General features: G+C 27.7%; 1 protein-coding gene across 11 annotated transcripts in view; it reads left to right on the top strand.

The window, feature by feature from the left end:
- LOC130675154 (GATOR complex protein Iml1) overlaps nucleotides 1-23,347 on the top strand; it is a 29,068-nt gene that overhangs the window by 1,482 nt on the left and 4,239 nt on the right. The window contains exons 2-13 of one of the 11 annotated variants that reach the window (XM_057480678.1): nucleotides 1,454-1,629; nucleotides 1,687-1,976; nucleotides 2,051-2,250; nucleotides 2,322-2,684; nucleotides 3,675-3,878; nucleotides 7,484-7,701; nucleotides 7,765-7,970; nucleotides 8,039-8,213; nucleotides 10,563-10,763; nucleotides 11,764-11,859; nucleotides 12,719-12,792; nucleotides 18,236-18,346. In XM_057480678.1, coding sequence (XP_057336661.1) covers nucleotides 1,454-1,629; nucleotides 1,687-1,976; nucleotides 2,051-2,250; nucleotides 2,322-2,684; nucleotides 3,675-3,878; nucleotides 7,484-7,701; nucleotides 7,765-7,970; nucleotides 8,039-8,213; nucleotides 10,563-10,763; nucleotides 11,764-11,859; nucleotides 12,719-12,792; nucleotides 18,236-18,346 — 2,314 coding nt within the window. Of the gene's footprint in view, nucleotides 1-1,432; nucleotides 1,630-1,686; nucleotides 1,977-2,050; nucleotides 2,251-2,321; nucleotides 2,685-3,674; nucleotides 3,879-7,483; nucleotides 7,702-7,764; nucleotides 7,971-8,038; nucleotides 8,214-10,562; nucleotides 10,764-11,763; nucleotides 11,860-12,302; nucleotides 12,377-12,718; nucleotides 12,793-18,235; nucleotides 18,347-23,347 lie in introns of all 11 variants that reach the window. The other 10 variants (XM_057480675.1, XM_057480680.1, XM_057480679.1 and 7 more) reach the window with 10 other exon arrangements.

Genomic DNA, 23,347 nt, shown 5'->3' with positions numbered 1-23,347 from the left:
GCTCTTTCATTGAACACTAGTTGCACAACTCAAGAGAAAATAGCTCACAACAAAGGTTTTCGAAAATTTTTTTATAACTTTTAATATCTCTACGGACTTTGGAAATTTTTAGTGAACTGTCTCAGTGCCAAGACTGATTAACATATTTATTCAGCTTCAATTTTCTTTTTAAAAAGACTACAACAATTGAACTTGTTCTTGAGATATCAGCCGTTGAATGAAAAATCGTTTTTTTTTTTCTCTTTAATCTTAGAAATCTTGGCAACCAATTATGCTACAGAAATTCAATACAATGGAATCTATCTAACTTTGAAAACGAAGGGCTTGAAATTTTCGGAATCAAAATTACAGAATACACGACAGTAGACGAACACTTCTCCGACTTTTTTGTAAGAAATAGACGAGATTCATAGTCAGGGAGTGCAAAAATTAGAAAGAAAATATGACTTCTACAAAAACATGCATTTCTTATCTAAGAAATTCATTTATTTAAAATTTTAAATAATATCATTTTTTGACTAAAAAAATTACAATCTCTTTTGTCGAATCTTTTTGTGGAAATAAATATCATTCGCTACGTAGTAAAATATTTTTGAAAATAATGAAAGAATTATTTTATAAAAATTTAAAATGTCTGTTGATAAAAAAACTTTTCATGGATCTACAAATTTTATTAATTTTAATGATACAACTTTTGAGGGGAAAGTTTGGTAATTTTTTTTTTTTTAATATTTTATTTTGTAAAAAGTAAATTTTTTTTTGAAACGAAATCACTACAAAAGAGTTTGTAATTATTTCAGCTGAAAAGAACTTTATTGCAAATTTACAATAAATTACTTTCTTACATCAAGAATATATTTTCTGTTTGTAAAAATAATTTTTTCGCTCAGTGTATAAGTTTTTTAGAATTTGAATAAATTTTCCACAAGTTTTTTTTTTTAACTCTGAAATTGATTTGAAAAGAATCCAAAAAAGGACAATTTTTAGTTTTTCAGATAATTCACTACACGGTTGAAAATTTTGTGTTCTTGTGTATAAAAATTCAATGGTTAAATATTTTGTGTCAATTATTTGACATCATCAAGTGTAAATTTAACTAACGTTGAATGTGTTATCTGATCTCAACAAGTTTCAAACCTGTAGTATTGTTTGACACAAGTATAATCTGATAAATTAACACAAAAAATTGAGTGGACCGTTTGGGACATGTGATTTGTGTTAAATTTAACACAAATTTTTCAACTGCGTACATTTTTGGAAATAAACACAATAATGTTAATATTTTCAGAGTTTTTTTTTACTTATAATTAAACTTTCAGACAAATAGAGCACGGTTGTTACCCTAATAATTAAATAAAAACTTTATATATTAAATAATTAATCATATACATAATTTATTTATTAGTTCAATAAAATATTTTCTAAATTACAGTATTTGAAAAACATTATTTAGATAGAAGTTTCGATCGTACTGGACAATTATCAGTAGTAATAACCCCCGGCGTGGGTGTCTTTGAAGTCGACCGCGAGTTAACAAATGTTACTAAACAACGAATTATCGATAATGGTGTTGGAAGTGATTTAGTTTGTGTCGGAGAACAACCTTTGCATGCTGTCCCACTGCTCAAAGTACGTATACATTCATTAACTTATAATAATTAATATTAATTAAATTAAATATTTTAGTTCCATAATAAAGACACATCAACATTAAAAGCTCCAGATGACTATAGTATGCCTCACTGGATAAATTTAAGCTTCTATTCAACTAACAAAAAAATTCCATACTCAAATTTTATACCTCGAATAAAGTTGCCTCAACGAAGGACTAAACTCCCTTTAGATAGTGAAAAATTATTGAATAGCAACAACAAATTAATTCAAGATGATCCGCGTGAATGTCTACACAATATGTTATATGATTATGATGCCTATGACGCTCAGGTTTTTCAGCTACCAACTTTACATTCTGCCAAGTAATTAATAATTAATCAATTACAAAATATCTTATTTAATTATTAATTTATAATTAAATGTATTTAAATTACAGAGGATCAAGAACTAAAAAAACAAGTGTTGCATGTATGGAGACACATAATAATGCCCAAGCATTAAAATTATTAAAGCGCAAAATGTCTGATCCAGACATTCATCATTTGACAACAGATATTAATTTATCACTAAGTGGAATACGTAGCGCGGCTATCACAATACCATGTCGTACTGATGATACACATAATGTTTCCAACAGTAACTATTTTATTTATTTAATTATTATTGTTAATGATTATAAATAAGTAATTTATAAATCATTATTTTAGCTTCCAAAACGCCAATTAAAAGTGATACTGAAGAATTGTCGCCAACATTTCGGCCAGTTGTCGGAAGCGCAGGTAGTCCAGCGAATTCATCAATTCAGCCATCAGTATTACACCGGCCAGGTCGCGCACTCATAAATCCCTTTGATCCTTCTCATGTTACTATTAAATTGACAAGTAACAGACGCAGATGGACGCACATTTTTCCAAAAGGACCCACTGGCGTTCTGATCCAGCAGCATCACTACCAAGCCGTTCCGGCACAAAGTAAAAATGATAGATCGCTCAATGTTATTTCAGCTACTAGTTCATCGCCCATTGAATCCACTCTTTCACGATCTGCTTCACAAGTTGGTTTCCAAGATCGTAAGTTTTTATTTCTATATATATATATATATATATATATATATATATATATATATTAGGATGGTCCTTACTGAAGTGATTTTATAAATATGATAGATATGCTCTTTAAAACTCCTGTAAATATATAAAAAAAAATTCCGCCAGGTTTAAGCTCTTAATACGAATATTTATACAACCCCTCCCGGGGAAAAAAAAATTCATGTCTGACCATATATGATCATATATGAGCATTCATTGTTGGTAATATGATATACAAAGAGGTGCATCAGAAAAATTTTCAGACCATCATTTTCTTCTTTTTACAAGTGATGAAGATTTTTCCCAATTTTTGCATATTGTATAATAAATAAAAATTTATTATAGAACACGCAGGAATTCTGAAAATAAAAATAAAATTTCACCGCTTCTAGAAGTAAGAAAATAATTGTCTAAAAATTTTCTGATGCACCCTTTCGTACATCACATAATTCTACTAATAATAACTAGTGTAACTAGTACAGTGAATAAACACGATTTACACGGATAAAAAATAATATGACTATTCGACAACTTTGAGAACTTAGATTCTAAATTTTTTATTACTTTAAAATTAAACAATGCATATTTAGCAAGTTATAAAAATCGGAAGAAGAAAAAATAGTATATTTTTCGCCTTTGGCTAGGGTAAGCAATTCTACACACCGAGGGAAAAATGTCCTACTTTTCTCCTTCGGTGTATAATATACTATTCCCATGTTATTCTTATGGAAAATAGAGAAGTGCGATACGCCCCTTCTTAATATTAATATTAAAAGCTCAAATGTTCAGGCAAATTTTTATACCTTAACAAAACTTTTGAATCTGTTTGAAAGAAAAAAAAAAGTTTTTTTTTAAGCATCCTAATATATATATATATATATATATATATATATATATATATATATATATATATATATATATATATATATATATATATTTTAATTACTACCTTAAAATATACATAAAAATAAGTGCAAATATTTAAAACGCGATACATAGCAGCGTCGACAAGTTTGTTGACAGATACAAACATACGAGGAAAAACATTACGAGGAAATCATCAAAGTTATGTGAGTGGAGATAAAAATAATCATTATGGTCTACCGAATAATAAAAGTTTGACGTTATTGTGGGGTGCGACTGGTGAACAAGAGTGGACACCAGCTCTCACTACAGGTTGGCTAACTTAATGTTGTTTAATTGTCATTGTTTTATTTATTAAATCAATCATTTTACGACATTAAGCCTCAACAATCTACCCAATCGACCAATTTATGATCATTGCCAGTCTTATTTATTTAATAATAATAATCATAATGATAATGATGATAATAATAATAATAATAATAATAATAATAATAATAATAATAATAATAATAATAATAATAATAATAATAATAATAATAATAATAATAATAATAATAATAATAATAATAATAATAATAATAATAATAATAATAATAATAATAATAATAATAATAATAATAATAATAATAATAATAATAATAATAATAATAATAATAATAATAATAATAATAATAATAATAATAATAATAATAATAATAATAATAATAATAATAATAATAATAATAATAATAATAATAATAATAATAATAATAATAATAATAATAATAATAATAATAATAATAATAATAATAATAATAATAATAATAATAATAATAATAATAATAATAATAATAATAATAATAATAATAATAATAATAATAATAATAATAATAATAATAATAATAATAATAATAATAATAATAATAATAATAATAATAATAATAATAATAATAATAATAATAATAATAATAATAATAATAATAATAATAATAATAATAATAATAATAATAATAATAATAATAATAATAATAATAATAATAATAATAATAATAATAATAATAATAATAATAATAATAATAATAATAATAATAATAATAATAATAATAATAATAATAATAATAATAATAATAATAATAATAATAATAATAATAATAATAATAATAATAATAATAATAATAATAATAATAATAATAATAATAATAATAATAATAATAATAATAATAATAATAATAATAATAATAATAATAATAATAATAATAATAATAATAATAATAATAATAATAATAATAATAATAATAATAATAATAATAATAATAATAATAATAATAATAATAATAATAATAATAATAATAATAATAATAATAATAATAATAATAATAATAATAATAATAATAATAATAATAATAATAATAATAATAATAATAATAATAATAATAATAATAATAATAATAATAATAATAATAATAATAATAATAATAATAATAATAATAATAATAATAATAATAATAATAATAATAATAATAATAATAATAATAATAATAATAATAATAATAATAATAATAATAATAATAATAATAATAATAATAATAATAATAATAATAATGATAATGCGGGCTGTACATCTAAACCAGCTTAACCGGTTAAAAAAGTTCACCAGGTTAATTAGTTGGCTAGCTCATCAGCTTAGCTGATTTAACCGGTTAGCTTAATTAGCTTAGCTAATTAGCCAAATGTTTAACCGGTTAACTCAAATTAGATGTTTGTTGTCAGAAAATGCGAATCTATTAATATTTCTCTATGAAAATTGAGATATCATTGAAGGACTTAGTAATTCACTAAGTTGAAGTTATGAATAAATCTATAATTTTGACTCAACAATTTTATAAATTGTAATTGTTTTATTTTTTATGTATCTATATTACACTTGTTTCTTCAGCTTAAAATTTTGTTACCTCTACTTGTCTCTTAACATTGAATCGCGAATTTATAAAAATTAAATTAACCGTTTCAACCCTTGGGTACTCTCTAAATCTGAAACAGTGACCAAGTGGTATACTTATAGCTGTGAAATAGTGTATATACACTATTTTTCAGGGGTATTCACTGTTGCAGATTTAGAGAGTAATTAGCCAAGCTAGTTAAGTTAACGGGTTAAATCAGCTAATAAGCTGATGAGAGCGTGCCAGCTAATTGACTTGTTTAACTTTTTTAACCGGTCAAGCAGGTTTAGATGTACAACCCTAATAAAAATAAAAATAATAATAATAAAAATCAATTCATGAGCATGATCCTTGACCATTAAATTAATCAATCATGATAAGCGTTATTTAGATATTTCAAAGAAATAATATCTAAAATTTAATGGTCATCCAATAAAACAATAAAAATAGTGTTTCTTTTAATGATGTTTGTTTTTTAGTTTTTACTTTTTCTTATACGATTGATATAAATTTTTACAGCATTGCAAATAATTTTATTGGATTTTATTTCATGCTATCATTCGTGTTTGGGACGCAACGCTGGGCATTTAAATTATGTCGAATAATTAAAATATTAAATAAATAAATAATTGTAACGGATGTGTACGACACAGCGATAATAGGTTAGCGTTTATTACTGAAAATTTAATTCATTCTAGTAGTTTAATGCTTGAATAATTTTTTATTTAATTAGTTGTCTAAAAAAAAATTTATAAAAGGAACGTACACTTATTAATTTTTATATATATTATAGAAAATGCTTGCACGCTTGCTTGTGTAGTTGCGTCACTACTGCTTATTATTTTATTTTTTTATCTTTATTTCAATACTTCTATTCTTTACTAATTTTCTGTGCACTCTTTCATTACACATCATTTTTAATTATTAACTTCTAAAGGTTAAGGTCTAGTATTTTTATTTATTTTTTAATGTTTTTGTAGAATTTTAAATAATTATTGGTATTGGAAAACATAGTCTCAGAACTTGGAATATTTGTATTAAATTATTGTCTTATATTATTAGAGGTTTAATTATTGTTAAGGTAAAAGCTTTCATTATTTCGACAAAAAAGGTGTTATGACTTGGTTACGTACATCCATTTATTTTGATGTGAATACAACCTAAATTAAGAAAGTTAATTTTACTATTTTATTATTAAATTAATGTATCCCTTATTTGGAAGTTTTTTCTTAAATCATAAGATTAAAAAAATTGTTGACACAAATTAATCATTTGGGATAGAACTTATTGCAAAATCAATTCAATTAATTTAAGTTGAAATACTGGATTGCAGAAAGCCATTTATTCATTAAAATAAAAATTCGAGTATAACTTGGTACGTTGTGAAAAAATACTAAACAAAATTTTCTTATTACAAGTTGAACATTGTTTGTAATTTACTTTTTACGAAACAATTTTTTTGCTGTAATGATTTTAGCAATACAGTGTAAAGTTACTTCAGATTAATTGGATTCAGTAGGCAAATATGAGTAATAATTTTGCCAAACCTAATCAAATTCCATGAAACGTATTTGAGAATTAGATTGGCTGTTTCTTCATAACTTGTAATACAAAATTGAAGTTCATTTTTTATCGATTTGATTATTTTATGTAGATCCTCAAACTAATATATTTTTCTTCTTGAAAATTAATTAATGAAAAGTACATAAAGCAATTTGTGCTCGAATAATTTCGAGGGAAATTTGATTGAAAATTGATTGAAAGTTATAAAAATATTATATATATTAGAGGACTAGTTCTCAAAGAGCTGAATTGAGTGGAAGGAGGGGGGGGGGGTAGATTATTCCACTTTTTATAATGTCAATAATTGAAGCTATTACCTTATTTACTATTTACAAATTATTTAAGTAAGGCAATAAATTAATGCAGATAGGTAACGGAGTATCAATTGTTAATATATGAATTTATTTATTAATCATTATGAAAATAAAATAGGAGTGGATTGGAAATCTTTAACGATCCCAGCATGTCTACCAATAACTACCGATTATTTTCCTGACAAAAGAAGTTTACAAAATGATTACGTTGTTTCGGATTATAATTTACTACCTGATGATGTAAATGCTGATTTCGCACAACAACGTGCCATTTATAAAAAACCGTTAACTACTGCTGAAGTCTTTAAGGAACTTGTGTCTCAACGTTTAGCTCAGGTAATTAATTAGTTTATTTATTTAATTAGTTATTAATTAACTAGTTGGATAATTTATTTAAAGGGATTTCAATTAATAATATTACCATCGAATAACAAAAATCAATCAACTAAACAAGATAGTGGTATTAAAAGTCATATAAGTTCACTAATGCGTGGTCGACAAACAGATTCAGAGCCAAAAGAAGAATATTTATTAAGTATAGGGAGAATATTTCATAAAATATCATTATGTGGTAATTGTATTACTGTGACAAGATATCGACCAAGGTAATTATTATTTAAATAATCAATATTGGTAATTAATAAATAAATAGTTTAATTGAATATATTTTTAGACATCCATATCCGCCATTCAATATTCATTATCGTTATCGTTTCCATGCACCACATCATGACACGTATGAAGTTTCCTGGGTATCTTTTACGACAGAAAAACTTGAAAATTATAATTGGAATTATTTAGATCATTATATTTGTACACGTGGTGATACGGATTTTTCTTTAGTCGAGGTAAATATTACAATTACAATTTTAACTCTTGACTGACCTTATAATTAAAGGCACAATAATTTGTGTAGAATTACACAATAAAAATACTTCTCATTGCTTGTACAATTCAATTTTAATTATTGTTTTTAAAACTCGTATATGGGTCATTCCACCAAATAAAGTTATTTTTATGGGGTGACCCTCGCAGATTTACTTCAAACTTTGTAGACGTATTCTATATATTCGAAAAAAAAAATTCTCTAAAAAGTTAAGCCCTTCATATGCAACCATTTCAAAGTTATCATTATTTTAATTTTTGAAAACTTTTTTTTTTCAACTTTTTCATTAATTTTTTTAAAGTAGAAAAATTTTTTATAAAAATGAGCACATTACCATTTTTTTAGGAAAAGTTTTCAGCTTTGCAGCGAGAATATTTGTTTTTTATTTTAAGTTACAAAAGACCCTTTAAATTTTGATTAAAGTTGAAAAAACGATTTTATAACTGTGCGGCGCTTGATACATCTAATTTTCAGGATGTTGATACATTTTTAATATAAGCATACCCTAGGCTATCAATAATAGGTAAGAAAGTGTGCAATGCTTGTGTGCCTTTCACCGTATTTGACTCCAAGTGTCATACGTCTAAAACATTCTTTTACTGTAAATACTCATCATTCGTTATGAAAGTAAAATCAACGCCGGTAAAATTTTATAGTAGCTTGGATGTATAAATCTTGTAGTGTGAGGATATGTTTTCTGGTATCTATCTGCCGTGAACCTTTGGCAGCAAAAATTATGATAAGATTATTTTTTATGATACCAGCATCGAAACTTAAAGTTTCAGTGTCTCTATAGCCAACCGAAACAAGCTAATTACAGTCCAATGATGCGACTAAATATAGGTAATTAATTAATTAATGTAACGGGGCCGTTAAGCCCACCTCCGTTTGACGGGAGTCCGTTTCCTCACCCTTTTGGGCATACACGCGCTGCGAAATCTCCCATCTTCCACCCAGACGACACTCCTGGCCGAAAAGACGACCAAGAGTGGACATTAACCGGGGGTATAATCAAAAATCCCCATTGCGCGTGGTATCTAACCACAGCCACCACGAGTCCTACCTCACTCTGGCCCCCCACTCCTTCTATCTCAGGAAATAAAGAGACTCTGGCCGAAATGGGGCTTGGATGGGGCCCCCATGGTACCAATTCCCTGTATTGGTCTACAGGCTGCAGAAAAGTGGTGAGTCGCAGCATAACTCATTACCCTAAAAGGGTTTCTTCCACATTATCTCACTTGGATCTAGGACGGCAACTATTAAAAGATTGCCCTCTACCGTCATCACTAAGTGAATATCACTATAGCTAGCTATAGCTAGTGATAGTATTGTGTACGGGCTTATTACCCTTAGATATTTAAGACAGTTAAAAGGAGACAGCTTCGCAAGCGCAGCAAAATATGTGGGCACCGCTAACGGTTGGAGTAATGGTCCCAGAACCCACGTAGAGGGTGACACGTACTTGGTCTGACGCCCCCTAAAGGGCGCCAAACCCCTTCTGGGCACTAAATCTAGGCAAACGCGTAAACTGCGAATGCCTTCAGTCAACGGGCAGAAACATATGTTTCGTCCCTTGGAAAAAAAACTAATAATGTTTCCGCCCGCTGGCGGAAAGGCATTCGTAATTTGAACTCCGATACTTGTCATTTGTTTAATAGTAATTTCAGACTATTAATTTTATTTGCGTAAAAGACAGTTTTGACTTTATGATTGAGTTTTATAAAAATTAGTATAAATAATAAATAGTATGTATAGTTTCTGTTTAGTTATAAATTGCAAATTATAATTTACACGAACGCTAATAGTTGATCACACCATTGGTCTTAAATTAAATTGTTCCTGACTAACTGCGGACACTGAAACTTTAAGTCCAATGCAGGCAATCATGAAAAATATAGTGTGCAACACGGGATGAAATACGACTTCAGACTGCGGGTAATATCAGCTTTCGCCTACATCTCGAGCAGCCAACTTTATTCTCGTCTGAAATCGTTTTGTTTCATTCATTATCACACGATGTACTATTACCGTTTGATAAAACTGTAAAATCAATGACATGTATTTACACAATTATTAATTTTGTTTAAACAAAAATATGCACATCCTGAAAATTACCTATTTTATGAGAGAAAGTCTCAGCTTTCAGAAAAAAATATCAAATTAGATGTATCAATTATCGCACAGGCATAAAATCGTTTTTTTAACTTTAATCGAATTTTAAAGAGTCTTCTGTAACTTAAAATAAAAAATGAATATTTTTATTGAAAAGCTAAGAATTAGACAAATTAATAAATCCAATTATTTATTGTAGGCATTGAAATATTGGCGATTTCGCATGTTTTTATTGCCATCAACAAATGCAGCGACAAAAAAAATTCTCGATGGATCAACACGCTGTGATATTTACACACCTCTAACTCCATCCGAGCAATCCCAATTGATGGATGGATTTTTACGTTTCATCGAGGGTTGGTTGAATAAAATACGACGTCCAATTCCTAACAAAAATTGGGTAACTATTTATCAGATAATAAATAATTTATTTACCTATAAATTATTATAATTTTATTATTTTAATGCAACTGTTAATCGAATTTCCACAGCTCCTCCACAGATGTTAAATTTATAAATTTTATTTTATTTATTCACTTATTTAGCATTCACAAGTATAAATGAAAAATTTAAAGCGCATGGTTAGATTTTATTTCTCTAATGATTTATCGCTCAAATGACACACGCTAGTTTTGATATAATTAATTTATTTATTATAATATATACATTATAATCGCTTGAATTTTTGTCATATATAAGGTAAGTGGCCCAGTTTATGACAGTTGAAAGATCACAGATAACACCTTATGAAGATATCTATTAAAATATCAATTATTAAATAAAAATCAAGTATTACATCTATCAATTAAATCAATCAATCGAGTTTTATTATTGTAAACAATAAATAAAAAGTTTAACTTTATTTCCAAAAAAAAAAACAGGGACTCAGTTTATAGTCTGAAAAAATTCATTTTGCAGTTATTGATCCTTAAAAAGATATTGCGTAGTAAGAGATAAAAAAAGACAGTTTCAGAAGAGCATAAAGTTGAATGCCCGAGCCAACGGTGAGGGCTGACATCACACGAATTCTGAAACCGTACGTTATCATATGCCACGCTTTTTATTCAGAAAATAATACTTAATATTTGTTTCAAATAAAATTATGTTGATTTTGGCTTTAATAAGTTTTTATTTTTTAAAAATTTTATCTGATTCCATAAGAATATTTTAGAATGTATTTTTGATTTTATAATTAAGGATGATCAATGACTGGGTCATTTACTTTACCGTATTTTAACATTAAAATTAATAATTTAGTTTTAATTAAATTTTAGTAAATATAATAATTACAAATAGTTAAAATTTAAAATATTATTAAAATTCTAAATAGATTAAAGATAAATAAGTTTTCGATTTAAATAATTAGTTGGGCCAAAGGTGTTGAGCATGGTATGTTTCAGAGCCCAACAGCTTTAGGTGCAGTACTACCGAGAGATCCTGGTTCACATTTGACCAGGCGTAGACACAGCACGAGCCTGATATTCCTCACTAACCAGGTACTACTTTCACCACCCACCATAATCAATGCAAATAAAACCTTAGTACCATCTCCTATAAATATATTACGCACTTATTAATCATTAATCATAATAAAATATTTAATAAATATATTATAATTAATTAATAATATTTTTCTTAATTTAGATAAATGTTCAAATGTCAGTATTTAAAAAAAAATCATTATATATTTAATTTAAATAACTAGCACGTAAATAGTGTTCATAAAGCTTTTATTTTTCAAAGATACTAAATGTCTTTTATTAAAATGCTTTTATCGTAACTGCATCTCCAAGCTTATAATTTTTTTTTGTTCTGTTTTATTCATTTATTTATTTTTTTTTTAATATATTGGTTAACAGCTGCAATTATTTATTTAAATAAAAGTTCTATTTATACGTCATGTCATCATTTTATCAAGGAAATTGGTTACTAATTACAGACAAGTCTTGTTGGGAGCTCACCATTTAGAGAACGTGTTGGCAGCAATAGATTACCTGAAAAACCACGACCAAGGTTTGATCATAAATTAATACCCTGCAACTGAGATAAATAAATTTACTATTATATTGTAATATATGAGGCTTTGGATGCATTTATTTCAGCTCTCTTTGTTATTTTATTTGGTGATTTGCTTGAGATGTACTTTAAATCACTGGATTGTGGGAATGTACTCATTAGCTACTTTAATTTTTTTAATTTTTTTTATTCATTAATTTAGGACCATTGGATTGTCTATCATCTAATAATTTATTTTATTTTATGTTATTTTATTTATAAATGCTAATTCATGACTCCTTTTATTTTATTTTATAAAGTTGTTAATGCTAGTAGATTTATTAGTTATCTCTTATACAGGACAAGCATGTAGTGAATTCTTCTATTGTACGCACGACTTATGATTCACGTCGAAACACAGCTTATGACATAAGGTTTGTCTCTTCCACTTTTTTCTTTATTTCGCGTTACAGTTATCATAAAGTATTGTAAAATTTTTGTATGTTAATCAATGTACACTAATGGAAAAAATTAAAGGATCAAAAAAAAATTCTAAATTTTTAGGCGATTTTCAACAGGCTCTAACTTTGAGAGAAATGGTCGTACAAGAAAAGAAAAAAAAGGAAATTGTAGCTCCAAGTATCTACTTTTTGGATTAGAACTTTAAAATTTTTTAGCGTCAGCAGTTTTTGAGTAATCTTAGAAAAACCAACGACAAAAAAATTTTCAAATTTTTTTAATTTTTTTTTTTTGATCTCCGGGCGTGGAAAAAATTATTTTTGCTTAACCACTATGAGGATCAGATACCTTCATTATTCAGCTTTAATTTCTTTTTTTATGGACCTTGATACGACCACTTCTCGCCGAGATATCGGTCTTCAAATGGAGAAGGATCCTTTTGTCATTGATTATCGATATCTCAGAAACCAATGATCGCACAGAAAGTTAATGGTGGGTTTTAAAAACTTGAATAAATTCCCTTCAATGATTAGTCATTGCTTTTTCGAAAAAAAAATTTTTTCCTATCGTCAGATGAATTTAAAAATGCAACAAAAAAAGAGCTTTTTGTGGTTTTTTGGAAAATCAAGCGCTGAAACGAAAATATTGTGGAAATCGATAATGTTGACTGCACTGAGAGAAAAATCCAGTAAATCTAACTATAAAATGACAGTTAAATAGCGCTTTAACTATTTTTTCGGAGTTACTACAACACCAATAGATAGTTATTATAAATATCTCTAAGTAGTTATGTTAAATATTTTTTAGTTCAATTAACTATATAAATAATTAATGTAACTGATTTTTAAACTTGTATTCAATTAATAATTTTTAATTTTTTAAACTGAACTTAGGTAGGTAATTCATCTATAACTCTTTCATTAAAGCAAACAAAAATATTAAGTATCATTACAATGTTTTTTTTAGTTAATTCAATGAATATTTTTTAGTTAAATCCATTAAATAAATAATTTTTTTTCGCACAAATATACCATTCACATGGTTTTAATTATTAAGTAGAGACTCTATAGAGTTTTGAGTAGAATTAATTTTTTTTTGAAAGTTCAAGTTAAATTTTAAAGATAAATTATTTATTGAACCATCAATAATAAATATTAATGTCTTGATGTAATATAGGATAAACTATAATACAATCCAAAAATGTAAGTATCACTTTGTCAAATGACAGAGTTGTACTGATGCCGAAATTGTTTTTAACTTTGGAATTTAACAGTTCTGAGATATATATCTTGCCAGGGACACTACACAGCGGCTGGGCGCGATCTCGTGGCGAGCATCGAACTACTCCCGCTACTGCTGTCTGGTACCGGTGACTTTCCTCTCCTCCATACATATGTTTTCTCTCAAGAAATTTTTCTCTTGGTTTAAGCAATTTTATTTAGATATTAACTCGTGTTTTGAACATTTTAATTTTTTTATGATTATTTGCCTTAAACGCAAAATTTAAACATAAATTACACATATACACGCTTGACAGAGGAAAAATTTCTAATTCACACCGCTTCAATTTAATACAATACTTAGTGTAATTTTCACACCACAATTTTTACACAGACATTTACACTACACCGAGTCCAATAATATTTTACAGTGTAGACAAACTAAAATTTGAAAGACGCATTTAGGTTTTTATAACGTACAAATGAAGAACCTTATTAGCTAAAGGAAAAACTTTTGTCAGCTATTAATATTGATCCTAAATGGTTTTTAAAATTATCCGATATTTTTGCGAATTATAACTACATCAAAAAAAGTTAACTCGAATCAAGTAAAAATGTTCTTGATTCAAGAAAAATCTTCTGGCACCAAGTAAATAATTATCTTACAATTTTTATCTTGAATCAAAATTTTTTTTCTCAAGTCAACATATTTTTATGCTTAAATCGAAAATTTTTGTACGACAGTTCAGTTTAAGTATTCCAATTTATCTTAAATAATTGATATAAATATGTATTTCTATTTTCAAAATATTTTTAACAACTAAAGTTTTCTAAAAAAATTAAGATGACAAGTTTTTTGGAAAAAAAAATTCTTTGAAAAATAATTTTTTTAGAAAAAAATAATCTTGCAAAAGAAATATGTTTGAGAAAAAGTTTTTGATAAAAACTTTTTGGCGATTTAAAAACATTTATTTACTCAATCATTAAGTTTTAAAAAAAAATTAAAAATCCATTTCCTGCCTACTCAATTTAACTCAATTACAGTAACTTGAAAATTTTAGTTCCATTAACTAGATTTATATTTATAACAACTATTTTATTTTAACTTTAAATCAGCAGTTATAATAAAAACAATTTTTATTTACATACACTAAAAAAATTAAGTTATCGTTAATTTTAAAATTCATATACTATCAACTAAATTTTTTTAGTTAAAACAACAATTTTCGGAGACTGAAAAATTTTAGTTGCTTCAATTAATTTTTTTTTAGTTTGAGCAACTACTGAATAGTTAGCCTTACTAACGCATTAGTACCAGTAACTAATTTTAAATAGTTGAAGTCTTTTTAGTTAAAATGACTATCGACTTTTCTCTCAGTGTGTGCATTTTACAGTTCAATATGTCCACAAAAACCCTGCAGAAAGCCAGATTAATCCAACCAGCCGTTTTTTTGTTTCACGCGATCAAATCTTTAAAAAAATTAAAGGATCACGTTTTTTGCTCTGAAAAGCTCATAATCTTTAACAAGATGAAAACAAACATTTCTTCGGAGCTTTGTCTACAATTTTATTGCAGACAGTGCTTAAATTTCCAAAAGAGAAAAAACTTTTTTTTCGAAACAAAATTTTCAAAAAAAAAATTTTTTCAAAAAAATTTTTTTTTGGAATAACTTAAGGTAATTTACAAAACCAACACCCAATCATTTTTAACACGTTTACGTTGCTGCATTCCGTGATTTTACTGATCTCTCAGTCATTAGTTAAAAAAAAAATTTTTTTTTTTTGAAAATTTTGATTCGAAAAAAAAGTTTTTCCTTTTTTGGAAATTAAAGCACTGTCTGCAATAAAATTGTGGACAAAGCTCCGAAGAAATGTTTGTTTTCATCTTGTTAAAGATTATGAGCTTTTCAGAGCAAAAAACGTGATCCTTTAATTTTTTTAAAAATTTGATCGCGTGAAACAAAAAAACGGCTGGTTGGATTAATCTGGCTTTCTGCAGGGTTTTTGTGGACATATTGAACTGTAAAATGCACAGTCAACATTATCGATTTCCACAATATTTTCGTTTCAGCGCTTGATTTTCCAAAAAAACCACAAAAAGCTCTTTTTTTGTTGCATTTTTAAATTCATCTGACGATAGGAAAAAATTTTTTTTTCGAAAAAGCAATGACTACACAGTAAAAAATATTGTGTATTTGTGTCGAAAACGGTTTGTGTTAAAAATTGTAGTGTGTTAAACTAACACAAAGTTTGTGTCACTTTATTTTGTAACATAAAAAATGTGTTATACACTCTTTATTAACACATTTTGTGTTTTACTGTTGATTCTTTGCGCCCTCTTGTGGCGATATTTCAACACAATCTTTGTGTTAAAAAGGGGTTACACAAAGTTTGTGTCGAAAATTTAACACAAATTTTGTGTCAACCGTTTTTAACACACAAACTGTGTTGATTTTACACAATATTTTTTACTGTGTAATCATTGAAGGGAATTTATTCAAGTTTTTAAAACCCACCATTAACTTTCTGTGCGATCATTGGTTTCTGAGATATCGATAATCAAAGACAAAAGGATCCTTTTCCATTTGAAGACCGATATCTCAGCGAGAAGTGGACGTATCAAGGTCCATAAAAAAAGAAATTAAAGCTGAATAATGAAGGTATCTGATCCTCATAGTGGTTAAGCAAAAATAATTTTTTCCACGCCCGGAGATCAAAAAAAAAAAATTAAAAAAATTTGAAAATTTTTTTGTCGTTGGTTTTTCTAAGATTACTCAAAAACTGCTGACGCTAAAAAATTTTAAAGTTCTAATCCAAAAAGTAGATACTTGGAGCTACAATTTCCTTTTTTTTCTTTTCTTGTACGACCATTTCTCTCAAAGTTAGAGCCTGTTGAAAATCGCCTAAAAATTTAGAATTTTTTTTTGATCCTTTAATTTTTTCCATTAGTGTATTTTTCATCTAAAAGTATAAAAAGAAAAAAATCTGAAAAAACCGTGGACCCGGTGGGCCAACCCCAAAACTTCCTGTTATTATCGAGCTCAAAGAGTCGAAGACGCTATTGTTTGTAAATTTTTGAGCTCATAAAACGGTTATTTTTTTCTTAGACTAAAAAAAATATATGTAGCTAAAAAATTTTCTTATCATTCATGCGATATAAGTGCTATCTTAGCGCACGCTCTTTTGTTCGCCACGTTATGGTTTTATTTAAATATAGTGGAAACCTAAACATGCAAATAACCTTCTCAATAAGACAATTTATAGATAAATTGAGAAAAATATAGATAGCCCGAACTGGGAATCGAACCCAGACCATGTCGGTATCGCGCCGAGTGCTCTACCAGTTGAGCTATCCGGCACTATACTATATTTCATTCAATTTAATCTATAACTTATTGAGCCACACCGTCCATCGTACAGTAAAACACCATTTAAATATAGTGGAAACCTAAATGACAAGTAAACTTGTCACACTCAAATTTACTTGCCGTATGCAGATTATCGTATAACCCACAAAAATGTCGCGGTAACAGTTGAATCAGCAAAAAGCTACTTGGGGAACAAAACAGCGAGCACTAAAATAGTACTCATATCGCATTAATAATAAAAAAAAGTATGTTCAAGTCGTGCGGTGTTGCTGATTACCTACTCGAGCAAATGAGCGCACTCACTTCGTTCGTGCGCTCAACTTTGCTCCCGTGGGCAATCGACAACTTACCGCACTAGTTGTACAATATACTATTTTCTCATTCATGCAATGTAAATGGTATCTTAGCACACACTCTTTCGTTCGCCAAATAGCTGTTTGCTCATTCAACTGTTTCCACGATATTTGTGTAGGTTATACGATTATCTGCGTGTGACAAGTAAATTTGAGTGCGACCTCAAAACTTTTTTTAAAATCTAAAATTTTACCGGAGGGAAGTTAAAAATAAAAATTAAACTTTGTTCCGGTACTTTTTTTTTGTATACGCCTTTTTGAGGTTTCAACGATATACTTTTCATTGGGATACGTCCTTATGGCATCTGTAACGCAATTTATTTATTTTAATTATTTCTTATTTCTATTATATTGTAAATACGTATGTACTGATAATCACGCATGTTGTTATTATTAATTTTGCTTGCTAAAAAAAAAAAAAATTAACCAAAATTCTTAAATTTATTATTTATATATATATATATTTGTTTCAAATAGATCTGGATCAAAAATTATGGATCGCGGTCGTGTATCACCGGCAAGTGATGCAGTGTTACCGCTGTCACTAGAACAATCACAGCAAGAACACTTAGAAATAAGTGATGAAAAGTAATTATTTATTATATTATCCCACCAAAAACAGATTGTCTGTGGAAAGTCGCGCCAAGTGTACGTTCAAAATTTATCATATATTGCATGGAACATAATTTTTTTACAAAAATAAAAAAAAGGTAATTACAAGAAACACCGAGTAAGTGGGATGTTGTAGAGTTAAAAAAAAAAATTATATTGTTTTTTATAAGTATGCAAATGACAAAAAATATTTGAATATAATTAGTGTGCGCTATGAAGGACGGTCTTGCACGACTCTTGAGTCAAATGAAAGCAAATTGTTTCAAATTTAATTTCGAGGCTATAAAATTTTTGAAAATATCTCAATAATTTTTTAATGATTTATCAACCATCGAAAATATTTATATAACAGTTATTGTAAACAAAGTAAATTCCTTAATTCGACAAAACTGAGTAAGATTTTTATTTTTCATAATAAATCCGGCAAAATCACAATTTTATAAATCTAAATATATATGGCATTCCACGACGTAATGACCACTTTGAAACTTGATCGGGTCGCGCAACCTCTTTCGATTTGGCTGCAAATTTTTCCTCACTTTCTACTATATCAAAAACGTTCCTCAGAATTTTTTCAAATTTTTTTACCTCATCCGTTAAAAGTTACGAATTTTTGAAAACAATACTTTTTTTCAATAAGCTAGAACTTTTTCAAAACTTGACTTATCAGGACGTTTCTTTTTTCAAAATGTAATTCTTGAAAAAAAAATAGAAAAAAATTTTTCGAAGTCTTCTATTTTTTTATTTCGTTAGGTACGTCCCACCCTTAAGGTTAATTCAAAGTATTCAAATATGAAACATTTGGACGATACGATACGATTAAATAATATATTTATACATTAACGCACACCGAGTATGTTCAAATATTTTTTGTCATTTGCATATTTAAAAAACAAACAGAATTTTTTTTTCAATTCTACAACATCCTAGTTACTCGGTGTTTCTCGTTTTTTTTTTTTTTTTTTTTTCTTGTAAAAAACTATGTTCCATGTAACATGTGATAAATTTTAAACGTGCATGCACTTGGCGTGACTTTTTACAGAGAATATGTTTTTGGTAATTTTTTTTTTACAATCATGAACCATTATAAACATAAGGAAAAAAAAAAAATTCGAAAAAATCAATATTTTAAAAAGAATTTTTTTTTTTTAATTTTTTTCAAAAATCAATGTTTTTGATCAAAGAAATATGGATTATCGCTAATAAAAACCTTTTGAAATTGGAAAAATGAATATTAACCACAGTATTACTCGTTACACGATTTTTGGCGAAAACAATAAATTGAAAGCTTCGGGGCACTCAGAAGAAAAAAATTGCCGCGCTTAGAAATTTTCAGGGTTTTTTTTTGGGACACTTTGAAGTTAATAAATTACCGACGATATACCTCGTTCATGCATTACATTTGAAGTTGTACCGAGTTATCCAAATATCTTTAAATCTGTGAATTTTTGCCTTTTTTTTAATCTACATTGTTTCTTCGAAAAAAATTTTTTCATCAAAAGCCAATAAATTTGTTTTCTAGAGCTTGTTCTTTTAATTGTTTTGTAAAACTTTGATCAATCGCCCCGGAGAAACGGTTCGATGGATCAGTTTAAAATTTTACAGAATTATTGGGGGTACATTAAGCTAAAAAGAGCCTGGCACTATTAGTCTTTCCCTGCTTAAAAAATCGGTCTATTGGTTGACCTTGCGGGCCAGCCCCAAAACTTCCCGCTGTGTTCGAGCTTCTTGAGCTCGAAAATATTGTTGTGAATACATTTTCGTTATATTGAATTCTAGAGCTGATTAGATTTTGGAATCGATCGATCGAGCCATTTCTGAAAAATTTTTTAAAAACTGAAAAAAATTTTTTTTTTTTTGTATTTCTTCTATATCTTAGAGTCCATTTGATCGATCGATTTGAAATTTTCAGAAAAGTTGACAGCCAACAAATTCTTTCGATTGCCACCTCAACCACTCAATCGGTCAATTCATTAAAAAGATATAAAGAGTCGCACCCATCTACCCACACACACACACGCACATACAGACACTCGGACATCCTGAAAATAGAATAGCTTCCTAGGACCTCAAAACGTCGACGTCTGATGAAAACTCGATTTTCGAAAATAGGGGTGAAACCAATAACTTCCCAAATTTTAAAAAATTAACAATTTTTTTAGCGGGAAGTTAAAAATCCGATATATTCTTATAACTGTATGTATAAGGCCCTATACTTAACCATAGCACTTCTCATAGAACTCATTCATTCTTATAAAATCTCTATCGGAATTTATGAGAAACTATTGGATTCTATGAGATTTTCTAAACAGGGCTACTAATGTTAAACTGATACATTTATATGATCTACTTATTAAACCATAGGTATAGCCAAACCTCGGTTATCCTACCTTGGCCCAAGCCTGGGTTGCCATCGAATGACCAAAGCTAGGTTACCCAGTCTTGGCCCTAGTCTGGCTTGCCATTAAATGGCCAAGTCTAGGTTACCCAGTCTTGGTCCAAGCCTGTCTTGCCATTGAATGACCAAGACAGGGGAACCCAACCTTGACCCAAGCCCGGGTAATCATTGTAACGGCCAGGACTGAGTACCCAATCTTGAGCAAAACATGGGCCAATATAGATGTACCAAAGCTAGGTTCCCCAGTGCTGGGCCAAGTAGGGCCGTGTCGTTCAACTCTGGCGACTCCTGCATGAGATCTGATTTTATTGTATTTCTTAAGGGGTAACGGTAACCGATTTTTAATTCAATTTAATTTACGGACAAACACTAGAAACCTAAAATAGAGAGTCTTTAGCGTTTTTTAAAACCTTAACAGAGGGTTAGAAATTTCGTACTTTCAAAAATTCTAATACGTCTCCGAGAAAAATTGTTTTAAAATTCTCATTTACTCAACGAGTGCAACAAAGATAGTCCCGTTTATTTTTCTGAGTGTGAGAAAGAGATCCGGTAGCGTATCCCCTTAAGTATATATCGGAATTTTAGCATCGTCGACTTAAGGTGGTATTTATTTTATGTTAAAAACACGATTATTTATGTATTTCTTAACAATTAAAATAGTATTGATTTCGTTAGAGACAAAATTATCAAAAAATATCAGTTTTTAATTTTTTCCATAATGTTGCACAAAACTGAAAAAAATTCTTGAGTGCAGATGAGTGTAAGAGACGTCTTCTGACAAAAGGGCGTAGCAGGATAAGCATATGAAAAGTTCCCCCGCTCCGAATTGATTATTCTTTAGGTATGTTATGTAAGTATCTTTCATGAAGCTGCTCAACAATTTTTATATAAAAAATATTGATTTTTTACACCAGATATAAAAAAAAAACGAAAAATCGTAAAAAAAATTTTTCTCGAGAACTACTTGACCGACATCGTCTATCCAGTGCGAGATTTTTCTTTGAGTTGCACTCAAATTATAGACAAAAATTTAAAATTTTCCTACCAAGAAAAAGCAGAAAAAAAATTTTGAAATTTTCAGTTTTTTTTTCTCATTTGTGAAAAATACCCCTCCCCTTTTTTTCTATAAATTCTACTCATTTCAATCTATATTAAAAAAAATTTTTTTAATTTTAATAAATGGTAGCTCATCATCAAATAATATATGAAATTAAAGTCAATTTTTTTTTATTTTATCAAATATATATATTAGGGTGCTTCGTTTCCGGCGAAAGTATTTTTTTCGTTGTTCATCAAGCAAAATATTGTTTTTCATGCTGAAAAAAAAATTCCTGCCAAGTTTGAGCTCTTAATTCCAATCCTAAGTACTTTTCATTTGATTTCAAAGATTTCCCATTTAAAATACACGTAAATTAAATTACTTTTTTTTAACTTTCTAATACTCAGCTGCGTTTTATGATATCAACGCGGTTTTGGTCGCAAATTGTAGGGCATTTGGTGTTCTTCAAAATTGCCCATAGTTATACTTAGCTGTAATTCCAGCTGTTTCACTTGTGTCCGTTGCGGAAGTCATTTTTCCTATGAAATCGACCTTTATTGGCTTGCAGAACGTAAACCAATGAAAGTACACTAAAAATGTTAATGAAAATTTTACGAGAAATTTTATTCCCTTCAAAAAAAGCCCTATGAGTCAAGTCGCTATAGTCCATAGTTTCCGAGTTATAGTAATTTCAATTTTTAAGGATTTAATATAACTACATATGGTCAAGGAATTTTTTAATTATTTGACTGGAATACCTGGAAAAGTAAGGGAATTTTAGCTTCAAAAATCTGTGGACACCATGAATGTAATATTATATGTTACTAAAACAATAATTCGAATATAATGTGAATGTTTTTAAAATATTTAAGCACAAAATAAAATATTTTCAAAAGTAATCTTAATAATTTTCAATTACAGAATAAATTTTAATTATTCTGTCGTCTACAAATTCTTAATTTAATCTAAAAAATTTGTAATAATAGATATTATGTTTTTTGTAATAGTCGTCTGTATTTTTCTGATCTATTCATTTGACATTTCCTGTAGCTGTATCTCCTTTCAACAAGAGACACATTCATTCACTAGCACTTAGAGTCGATATTTTTTTGACTTTTGAAGTGAATTATCATAGTTTTAAACTTGAAAAAAAAATATTTCATACAAAAAATGGAGATTTCTTTGTGTTATATAATATTACGGCCACATTGTTAAAGATTTTTTCGATTATTTCTTGTTCATTATGAGGTTATTAAACGCCTTAATATGAAATTTCTAATATTTAAAAGCTAATTATACATTGAAAAAAAATAAAGAATTTACAATTAGATTTATGATTTTTCAAATAGCTATCAGCTTTGATATTAATATTATTTAAAATTAATTGACTTAGGGACAATAAAAATATTATTATTTAAATGAAATGAAATAAAATATATATTGATTTTGATTTTTATGACATTTATGACTTGAAAATTAAAAATAAAGTATGTAAGGTAAGAGACCCAGTACCCGGTCAGGGAACTGCAGCCTGATCACT

The sequence above is a fragment of the Microplitis mediator genome, chromosome 9, assembly GCF_029852145.1.
Source record: "Microplitis mediator isolate UGA2020A chromosome 9, iyMicMedi2.1, whole genome shotgun sequence".
In the NCBI taxonomy this organism is placed as follows: domain Eukaryota; kingdom Metazoa; phylum Arthropoda; class Insecta; order Hymenoptera; family Braconidae; genus Microplitis; species Microplitis mediator.
This window is presented reverse-complemented; position numbering and strand designations above follow the sequence as displayed.